Source organism: Anopheles cruzii, unplaced genomic scaffold (genome assembly GCF_943734635.1).
Source record: "Anopheles cruzii unplaced genomic scaffold, idAnoCruzAS_RS32_06 scaffold00730_ctg1, whole genome shotgun sequence".
Classification (NCBI taxonomy): Eukaryota; Metazoa; Arthropoda; class Insecta; order Diptera; family Culicidae; genus Anopheles; species Anopheles cruzii.
The window spans coordinates 1-9,561 of NW_026454317.1; the positions used below are offsets into that span (position 1 = coordinate 1).

The window sequence follows — 9,561 nt, forward strand, 5'->3', positions numbered from 1 at the left end:
CGCACTAAATATACCTCATCGATGGTGGCAAAAGAAGTATGGAGGCTCATCGATTTGGCACGCCGGTAACTCCGCTAACTGCTCCGGGTTTGCAGGCCTAACTTACCTTTTGCAAGATGTTTTCCGTTGCTCATGCTGGATGAATCCGTATGCGCTTCAGAGGAGAAATATGGCCGGACAAAACGCTATTGATCAACAAAGAGAAATCGCTGGACCTTTCCGCTTGCACGGTTATTGACAAATGAAAGTTGTTCCGATGCAATAAAAAGTCCAGGAAATCGAGCCGCACCGCTTTTGCAGTGGTGTGCGTGCGTGCTGTCAGTTTGCGGTGTGACAGCAAAGTTCTGTCGAACGTTCAAATTTGGTCGTTTGTTGCGCAATAAACTCCAGTTTTTCGACAAAAAAACATGTTTGAAGATTGTTTGAAACGTTGGGAAAATGGGAAAAACCAACATTGAGTGTTGTGTCTGTAAAAATTTCTCATCTCAAAACGAAACAAAGTGGGCAGTTTTGGCTAAAGTCGTCTTTCTTGATTGTTTACTTTTCGTAACGAAGTATGGTGATCATTCGCGTTTCTTTTTCGTTAGCCCACGTCGTTGTTGAAATAGCAGTTTTTTAACTGTATAGTGAATCAACCACAGGACGATTAGTACTATGGCACACAAGAACGCGTAGACATCGAGTAAATTTGAGCGAATTGTGCCCAGCTCGAGCGTAGGCGATCGAAGATGCTGGACGGTTGGATGACGCACCGCGAACTCGATCCACCAAATTGCCCGTTGAAGTGGGCTTTCGGGTTGATCCCGGAAGTACATGGCCCGATGCTTCATGTTGTCTCGATACGAAGGCGTTTCGAGGACCTTCAGGACGGTCCGGCGTACGTCGTCGGTAGTGATCGAGGCGAAGTCCAGCTTTTCGGCCACACCGGCGGTCACCGATCGTGCCAGATTCTTAAAAATAATCAGTAAAATTGTGGTCATTAGACGGGCTAAACCGGAACCGGAACGTTCGATGCTTACCCGATGCTGGTCGATGAATATTGGCATGCCAATCAGCGGCACCCCAAACCAGGAAGCTTCCTGGGTGCTCAGACCGCCCGAGTGGGTGATGAATGCTTTCACCCTGGGATGATTCAGGATGCTGTTCTGCGGTAACCACGGTCGGATGATCACGTTTGGCGGCAGCGGAATGTTGAGTTCCGACTCGAATTTCCACATGAAATGGTAGTCCGGCATTTGGCGGAAAGCTTCAATGAACACTCGCTGACGGTGCTCGCCGATGGTGTCCGATCGTACGTTGGAACCGAGCGAGAACAGGACCGCTCCTTTTTTCCCTCCTTGAACGAACCGCTCCAAGTCATCCGGCAACGGAGCAGGATCTTTGATGTGCGCACCCCCAATACCGATCACATTCGGCGGCAGTGGTTCTAGCGAATCGAACGTGGGATTTGTATTCAGCAGCATGACCACCGTCCGCTGTTCCAGCTCCCCGAGGTACGGCATGTCTTCGTAGCCAAAGTGCGTGCGCACCATCGTGTCCAGCGCGGGCATAATGTAGAACTCCCGCATGCTAAAGTGAGCGAAACTCATATCATATCAACGTTTTCATATCTCCGATACGGCTCCGATTACCTGGCTTCGGCGAGATACAGCAACGTATTGGACACCCTTTGCAGAAAGCCCATTTTCGATCCGTACGGCAGGGCAAAGTGTGGTGTGTACGCATAGTGCTTATGGCCGCCGGCGATAAAGACGGAGAACGGAGGATTACTGAATGGCGTGAGGCTGACCAGTGGCGGGTAGTGGAACTTATGCAACAGCGGCAACAGGCACGGCCCGCACCCGAAGTCGTACAGCACCACATCGAACCGGAAGCTGTCTGGATAGCTGAGGATCACCTTGAGCCCGTCGGATAGCAGCGCACCCCGGCACATGCCCATGTAGAACTCCTTGAAGGTGAACAACGATTGAAACGCTGTTTCCTTCGCCACTTCGAGCAAATCCAACTGCTCGTCCTGGTAAATGGTGCTATACACCTTTTCGAGCAGTATGTAGGTGAGATTGGTGCGAGATTTATCGCCGTCCTGTGACACAACCGTCACGTTGTGCCCCCTGGCCACCAGCTCCTCCATTACGACTCGATTCCTACGGTGGGCCAGAAACACGGGTCCCTTCAAGTCACTCCTTTTCGGTGCCGTTTCGCACAACTTACCAGATATGGTGGCTAGGGCTCGGTACGGTCATGATGCAAAGAATGTTCGCACCACGCACCACGGGCGCTAAGCGCGCAGTCACCAACAGTAGCACCGCTAACCTTATCACTTGCGCATTCATCGTGGGTTCAGCGACGAATAACTGGTATGTCCCTGCTGACGGTCGTCCACCGCTGGCGGCGATTGTGCAATTGACCTAAGGCGCAGCGGCATGAGTTTGCTAAAAAATCGCACGCGCCGGTCTATCAACGATTCGCCATTCAAGCGGAGAAAAGGCACCACATGAAGTGCTTGATAGTTGACGGAAGAGATACGGTTCGCGTGATCACACGCGTGAGTTGGCGAGATTGTAATGATACACGCTCCGCCCGAAGCACCGTTGGCCATCGTTTATTGTGTTAGTTGGTTTTTTTCCCAGCCGGTAGAATAATCGCAGCCCACCGCACGCAGCGTGACAGTATCCGGCCGGTTTGGTACACCAGGAGCACGATCGCTAGGAGCAGCAGCAGCTTTACATCGTACAGCTCGGACTGCCACACGGACATGCGCTTCGTGGGCGACTGAATTGCGCCGGCGTCCGGGTGGCGTAAGGCCCACTCGATCCACCACACAGCCCGGTCCAGCGGGTGCTCCGGTTGATCGCGGAGAAGCGCCGAGCGCTGGCGCATCCTCTCTCGGTACCGGGTGTCACCGGTCAGCTCCAGGACGGCACGTTTGATTTTCTCCGTCGACAAAGAATGCTGATCCAGCCGGAGTGCAACGCCAGCCGTCACGGATTTGTGTAGGTTCTGTGTAGTAAACCGAGAGTCCATTAGTGAGGTAGCCTACAAGTGGCCCCCTTGTCACACGGCCCCCGCTCCGTACCCGATATTGATCGCAGATGAACGGAATGCCAATCATCGGAACCCCGTGCCAGGTGGCTTCGTGCGTACTCAGCATGCCGCCGTGCGTGATAAACGCTACGACATTCGGGTGCGCCAGAATGTCGTTCTGCGGCAGAAAACTCTTGATCAGCACGTTAGGAGGTATGGAAAAGTTTGGGTTGCTCTCGAACTTCCACACGAAATGGAACTGCGGCAGCTGCCGGAACGCTTCGAGAAACATCCCGATACGGGTCTCGCCTAGGTCGGCACTGCGCACGTTCGTGCCGAGCGAGAAAAGGATCGCCCCTTCCGGACCGGCGGCAATGAACCGTGTCAGCTCGGCGGACAGTGGCTTTGCGGGCAGTATCTGGAGGCCACCCACCGGTATGTGGCTCGGCGGAATGGATTCGGCGAAATCGACGGAGTAGTGGAAGTTTGCCAGCAACAGGTAGGTCCGGCGTTCCATTTCCTCCAACGGAATCATGCCGTCGTACCGGAAGTGTTCCCGTGCCATTCGCTCTATTTTTGGTAGGAACACGCGATGTCGATACCTGCAAGAAGGGGGGGAGCTCACGAGAAATGGTCCCCACAGCGTCGCCGGCCATTCCGCTCGCTTACCAGTGATCGACGTTGTGCAGCACCCAGTTGTAGAACCGCTGCCATATGTTCATGTCCGAATCGTAGTTGACTGTGAAAAACGGCACGTACGCGTAGTGTTTGTGGCCACCGACGAAATCCGTTGTGAACTGAGGATTGTTGAACGCCGTCACGGCAATCAGGGGTGGATAGCCGAAACGGTGTATGAGCGGAAACAGACACGGCCCGCAGGTAACGTCGGCGATGACGAGATCGAATTGGAATTCGTCCGGGTACGCTCGTATCGTGCGGAGACCGTTCGAGCGTAGCACACCCGTGCACATTGCCGAGCCCCAGGTGTACAGATCGCGAATGCCAAGCAATGCACTCCGGTCGGCCATCTCGAACAGGTCGAGTTCGTCATGCAAATCGGTGTACGCCTGTTCAAGGTGAATGTACGTAACGTTGGGATGAGGCTTCCGGTCCACGTCCGCCGAGACCACGGTTAGATTGTGTCCTCGCGAGGCCAGAGCCTCGATCCACACACGGTTCCATATGTGATGACTTGGGCTAGGGACGGGCGTTAGGCAGAGGATGTTGGCCGCTTGCACAAACGCTGGCAGAAGGCAAACGCCAGCAATCCACAGCAGCATCCTAGGGGCAAGTGCTACAAAGACTGACCGTTGCACTGGCCGGACGGGTCAGTTTTATTCGCCCACTTCCGTGCGGGCCCTTTGCGGAGCTAGCAACTCGGAAGTAATGACTCGTCACAGATGATCACTACCCGGCACGCAAGTACTAGCACGTGGCCCCCAGCGCCGAGCAAGCAGTCATGATCGCCGTGTGACGTACTGTTTTCGATCATTTTTATTCTATAGTTGTACATATTGAAGGAGCAACAAGAAACAACAAGGAGCTGTGAAACAAGCAAGATCGGCACGACTCTATTGCCAGTGAAGGACGAACCCGACGTCGGTTGTTGAAGTGTGAGTGCAGTTTATTGCTATTTAGTCGATCATGTATTCCGATTAAGAACTCTCTTCTATCTAACATTGATATGCACCTCTGTTCGTTGCACAGACGAGATCACCTTGTCGCCATTAGATGATCTTTGATTACGCGAATTAAAAGTTGTGACGAAATGGTTCTGGCCCTCTGTTGATGAAACTTGCCAGGTAATCGTAATGGTGTGCACGTGCGATGCAAATGATTCCTCATTTCCCGGTTCTCGGTGAAACGATCGTGCCCACAGCGAGAGACCATTAGCGGAGATGTACCAACAACGGGCAGAAAACAAAAACGAAACACCATGAACACGTTCATTGCTAACCGCGTGAAGGTTGTCGAGAGTGTATTGACGTCAACTTTCACAAAAACTACAAAAGTTAGTGGCCATTAATGCACCTTTCGTTTGCTTGATTTCGCTGAGTTCGTGCACAGACCACTGACCAATTTCTTGAGCGCCCACACGATGCATAAAATGGCAAGCACGATCGACAGCTTCACGTCGGACAGCTCACTACGCCACGATCCCAGCTGAAGGGTGGGCGACTGGATGGTTTTCGCATTCGGGTGCCGTAGAGCCCACTCGATCCACCACACAGCCCGTTCCAGCGGTGTTTCGGCCTGATCGCGGAAGAGCCCCGAGCGCTCCTTAACGGCGCGCCGATAGCTGGGAGTTTCCAGAACCTTCAGCACCGTGTTGCGTATCTTTTCGGTGGTGAGATCCCACAGGTCCAGCTTTTCGGCCACCCCAGCCCGGACGGATTTGGCTAGGTTCTATCGTGACAGAGGAAAATAGAGAGAGAGAGAGTACAACCGGTGAATACGGTAATATCGTTAGCCGGACCGAACCGTTCCGTGACCTACCCGGTATTGATCGGCGATCACAGGAATGCCAACCATCGGAACCCCATGCCAGGTGCCCTCGTGCGTGCTCAGCAATCCACCGTGAGTCATGAAGCCCTTCACGCTTCCGTGCGCCAGGATATCGTTCTGCGGGAGAAACTTTTTGATCATCACGTTCGCCGGTAGATCGAACGGAAGGTCGGTTTCGAACTTCCACAAAAAGTTGTACGCCGGCATCTGACGGAACGCCTCCAGGAACGATCGGATCCGCTCATCACCGAGATCCTTGCTGAGCACGTTGGTGCCGAGTGAAAAAAGGACCGCTCCCTTTTTGCCACCCCGAATGAACCGATCGAGATCGGCCGGAAGCGGTTTCGGGGGGATTATTTGAAGGCCACCGACTTGCACCATGTTCTGGGGCACCGGCTCCGGAAAGTCGACCGCGTGGTGAGAGTTGACCAGCATCAGCATCATTTTCTGATCCAACGTTCCGAGGTACGGTAGGTTCGGGTCATGCTCGTGGCCCCGCACCATCCGATCGGTTTCGGGTAGGAACACGTGGTTGCGGTAACTGTAGCGAAAGATGCGATTTCCTCGATGAAACAGCCCAAGACCTTTCCAGCAACATCTCAGGCATACTCACAAGTGATCCATCCAATGGATGGCCGCGTTGAAGAAGCGCTGGAAAAAGTTCATGCGACTATCGTAGTCCAGGGTGTAGTACGGAATGTATGCGTAGTATTTGTGGCCACCGATCAGATCGGTCGAGTAGGGCGGATTGTTGAAGGCCGTCACACCAACGAGCGGTGGCTGACCGAACCGGTGGTAGAGCGCCATCAGGCACGGGCCGCACGTGTAGTCGTACAGGACCAAATCGAACCGGTAGTCGGGCGGATAGTTTGAAATCGTGCCGTAGCCCGCGGAGCGCAGAATTCCGGTGCACATCGAGATGGCGTAGTCGTAGAAAATTCGCATACTCTCCACCACGCCGGCCTGAGCCATTTCGTAGAAATCGATGGCGGTTGCCCCCTCGTGGATCGCATCGTACGTTGCCTCCAGATGAATGTAGGTGATGTTCGGTTTCGCGATCTTCTCGATGTCCGGCGAGACGACGGTGAGGTTGTGGTCGTTCGCGGCCAGCGCATCCACCAGGACCCGGTTCCAGATGTGATGGCTCGGGCTGGGAACCGCAAACAGACAGAGGATGTTTGCACCTTTGGTTGGCCCGGTCCCGCTCAGCAGCAGAGTGGCTGCCACACAAAACACAACCACCACGTTCGTCTGATTACCACCCATCTTATCGTTGTGACGATCCAACAAGCAATGAAACTGGCAATCAGTGCATCTCTCCGACGGGGGCAGTCTGAGCCCGAGCAAATCTCTTGCCGTTTAAAGTGTCACGTGGCCGGGCGCGCGCGAAGCGTATAGTTTTCACGCGAGCATCACACTTACGGCTTCAATTGATGTTTGCAATTGTGCGACCATCCGGCTGAGATGGATACTTTCATAAATTGACACAAAATGTTTGCCTAGTGCGAGTGTGAGGTTCCAATCCCACGTTCCCACGGGTCACGGGCCCCAAACACTGTCATGATCGCGCTGTTTTGCTCATATTCCTAGACAGTAGGAAGACGCTAGTCATGTTTGCCGCGAACTAGACGGAAGCAGATAACGAGGATCAGCCGACCGAGCTTATCACGATCTGGGCCCGAGATTTGGGTCATAACCGCAGCTGCCACCAGTGCTTACCAACGCGTGCCACTCCAACTGTCTGCCACTCTCCAGATAGATCATCACCTTATTTACTGTCGGAATGGGACGGATACTTGCAAAGGAACCGAATGGCACGCTTCACCAGCGATAGTTTGTATGGGTTAAAGTCAGCCGGTCATAGGGGTTCTCAAGGTTATTGCTCGTTAAAGTCTTCGGCGACCAAACTGACCTGCGGCGATCGTTCCAATTGATGCTCCGCATTGAAGTCTTCAAGGTGCCGCCGTCCCAGCGCGTGTGTGTGCGTTAAATCAGTTTCGCCGGTCTGGTAGATATGTCCGACCAGCGCGACACCGGCAGAGTGATAACATTGTAGGCCCGTTTATTTGGAACCACGCACAATGGCGCGGCGTCGAGTGTTTTAATCTATTAAGAGGATTTTAGGTTGTCAACGGTATGGCCACTGTTTTTGGCCAGTTCAAGTTCAACATTGAACGTGCTTCACATTGAACGTGCCGTGTGAGGACCTTGCTTCTCGTGGCAAGATGTTAGCTATAGGCAGTGTGTTGAGTGTGCTATTTTCACTGGCGCAAGTCGATACGGCCAACATATTGTGCTTGATGGGAGTGCCCAGTCCTAGTCATCATATATGGTACGGTAAGATGATGATATCGCGCAGGTTAAATTGAACACCGATGATGATCTTCGCCGTTCGCCACCGGCAGGAATCGATCCATAATGGACGCGCTGGCCCGTGCGGGACACAACTTGACCATCCTGTCGGCAGATGTCGAACGGAATCAACCCAGCAATGTGCACTATGTCGAGTTAGAAGAAATATACCCCACGCTTTACAGTGGTCCTGAGACGATCGATCTGGTCGAGATGGCCAATGAGAACCTGTTCAAAAGTGTCGTCACATTCTATCGAGATTTCGTGATTCTCGAGTGTGTCGGTAAGCATCATCTAATGACTTTTATCCCGTTAGTGTGCTAAAGCTCATTTGAACCGTTGTAGGAATTCTGAAGTCTAAAGGATTACGCACCGTGTTGGACTATCCAGACAATTTCCGGTTCGATCTGGTCCTGCACGACTTTACCTTGGGCCCATGCCTGCTCGGTTTGCTACATAAGTTCCACTATCCGCCACTGGTCAGTGTGACCGCGTTCAACAACCCGCCGTACTCGACGGATGCGATCGGTGGGCACAAGTACTACTCCTACGTACCGTTCTACTCACTCAGTTACGACTCGGACATGAGCTTCTTCCAGCGGGTTCATAACACGCTTCTGAGTTTGGCGGATTATTGGTGAGTGTTGTCGGCTGGTGACGGATAGAATTCGACTTTAATGTAGAACGCGAATCCGTTCCAGCTATCGGACGTACGTGTCACATCCGCGAATTGATCAAATGATGCGTGACTACTTCCCGTACCCGGACCTACCATACGCGGCCAAGCTGCACCAGCACTCCAAGCTGCTTTTGGTGAACGCACACTACTCGATCGATTTTCCCGAATCCTCTCCACCGAACCTCATCCCCGTCGGTGGGCTACAGATCCGGGACCCGGAACCGCTACCCACCGACCTGGAACAGTTTGTAAACGCCAGCCGGAAGGGTGCAATTTTGTTCTCGCTCGGCACCAACATTCGCAGCGATCAACTCGGTGAGGCCCGGCAACGTATGATCATCGAGGCGCTTGGTCAGCTGCCCGAATATCACTTTCTGTGGAAGTTCGAGACCGACCTTCAGCTCAACCTACCAACGAATGTTATGGTGCGGAAGTGGTTTCCACAGAACGACATTTTGGCCCATCGTAAGACCAAAGCGTTCGTGACGCATGCTGGACTGCTGAGCACACACGAAGCCGTGTGGTACGGGGTACCAATCGTGGGCATTCCCTTCATAACCGATCAGCACCGGGTAAGACAGTGCGGCAGAACGCAAACACAATCCTCTTCGTAGGCTTGACCCCTGGTGGACCCTTTTTCAGAATCTAGAACGCTGCGTTCGTAAAGGCGTGGCACGGCGTGTCGTCTTCCAAACGATGAGCAGCGACAAGCTTAAGCAGGCCTTGCAGGATGTTTTGGAGGATCCCAAGTATCGCAGCCGCATGGCGGCACAGTCTGCACTGTTTCGCGATCAGCCCGAGAAACCATTGGCACGCGCCGTCTGGTGGATCGAGTGGGTCCTGCGTCACCCGAACGCGACGGAGCTGCAGTCGCCCGTGCTGAAGCTGGGATTTCTCAGAACGAATCTGGTCGACGTAGGCATCTTTCTGCTATGTATTCCACTTGTTGGTGTGCTCGTGTTTATGAGACTGGTGCTGCGAACGGTAAGGCGACCGACGGT

General features: G+C 53.4%; 4 protein-coding genes across 4 annotated transcripts; 1 reads left to right on the plus strand and 3 right to left on the minus strand.

Annotated features, from left to right (window-relative positions):
* Positions 1-563: 563 nt before the first annotated feature.
* Positions 564-2,474, minus strand: LOC128276209 (UDP-glucosyltransferase 2-like). Its single transcript, XM_053014681.1, has 4 exons — positions 2,212-2,474; positions 1,632-2,144; positions 1,020-1,569; positions 564-950 (listed from the first exon to the last, which is right to left on the minus strand). Exons 1-4 carry the CDS (start codon positions 2,331-2,333, stop codon positions 564-566), a joined length of 1,572 nt encoding a protein of 523 aa, XP_052870641.1. The 5' UTR covers positions 2,334-2,474.
* Positions 2,456-4,310, minus strand: LOC128276210 (UDP-glucosyltransferase 2-like). The gene is made up of 3 exons (XM_053014682.1): positions 3,694-4,310; positions 3,077-3,626; positions 2,456-3,000 (listed from the first exon to the last, which is right to left on the minus strand). Exons 1-3 carry the CDS (start codon positions 4,302-4,304, stop codon positions 2,611-2,613), a joined length of 1,551 nt encoding a protein of 516 aa, XP_052870642.1. The 5' UTR covers positions 4,305-4,310; the 3' UTR covers positions 2,456-2,610.
* Positions 4,311-4,973: 663 nt separating this feature from the next.
* Positions 4,974-6,838, minus strand: LOC128276207 (UDP-glucosyltransferase 2-like). Its single transcript, XM_053014679.1, has 3 exons — positions 6,143-6,838; positions 5,521-6,070; positions 4,974-5,430 (listed from the first exon to the last, which is right to left on the minus strand). The coding sequence occupies exons 1-3, from the start codon at positions 6,793-6,795 to the stop codon at positions 5,047-5,049; spliced, it is 1,587 nt and encodes a 528-aa protein (XP_052870639.1). The 5' UTR covers positions 6,796-6,838; the 3' UTR covers positions 4,974-5,046.
* A 916-nt stretch (positions 6,839-7,754) lies between these two features.
* LOC128276208 (UDP-glucosyltransferase 2-like) lies at positions 7,755-9,544 on the plus strand (the record flags this gene model as incomplete). The annotated part of the gene is made up of 5 exons (XM_053014680.1): positions 7,755-7,861; positions 7,935-8,164; positions 8,227-8,518; positions 8,583-9,132; positions 9,203-9,544. Coding segments are annotated over exons 1-5 (1,521 nt in total), but the record flags the coding sequence as incomplete, so codon positions are not given.
* Between the last annotated feature and the right edge of the window lie 17 nt (positions 9,545-9,561).

Excerpts from the sequence above, each read along its gene's own strand:
- LOC128276207 (XM_053014679.1), bottom strand. The coding sequence starts at position 6,795 with ATGGGTGGTAATCAGACGAACGTGGTGGTTGTGTTTTGTGTGGCAGCC. Across the intron at positions 6,071-6,142 it reads ATCCATTGGATGGATCACTT|TTACCGCAACCACGTGTTCC; the intron begins GTGAGTATGCCT and ends CTTTCGCTACAG. Across the intron at positions 5,431-5,520 it reads TGATCGCCGATCAATACCGG|AACCTAGCCAAATCCGTCCG; the intron begins GTAGGTCACGGA and ends CTGTCACGATAG.
- LOC128276209 (XM_053014681.1), bottom strand. The coding sequence starts at position 2,333 with ATGAATGCGCAAGTGATAAGGTTAGCGGTGCTACTGTTGGTGACTGCG. Across the intron at positions 2,145-2,211 it reads AGCCCTAGCCACCATATCTG|GAATCGAGTCGTAATGGAGG; the intron begins GTAAGTTGTGCG and ends GGCCCACCGTAG. Across the intron at positions 951-1,019 it reads TATTCATCGACCAGCATCGG|AATCTGGCACGATCGGTGAC; the intron begins GTAAGCATCGAA and ends ATTATTTTTAAG.
- LOC128276210 (XM_053014682.1), bottom strand. The coding sequence starts at position 4,304 with ATGCTGCTGTGGATTGCTGGCGTTTGCCTTCTGCCAGCGTTTGTGCAA. Across the intron at positions 3,627-3,693 it reads CTGCACAACGTCGATCACTG|GTATCGACATCGCGTGTTCC; the intron begins GTAAGCGAGCGG and ends CCCTTCTTGCAG. Across the intron at positions 3,001-3,076 it reads TCATCTGCGATCAATATCGG|AACCTACACAAATCCGTGAC; the intron begins GTACGGAGCGGG and ends TTTACTACACAG.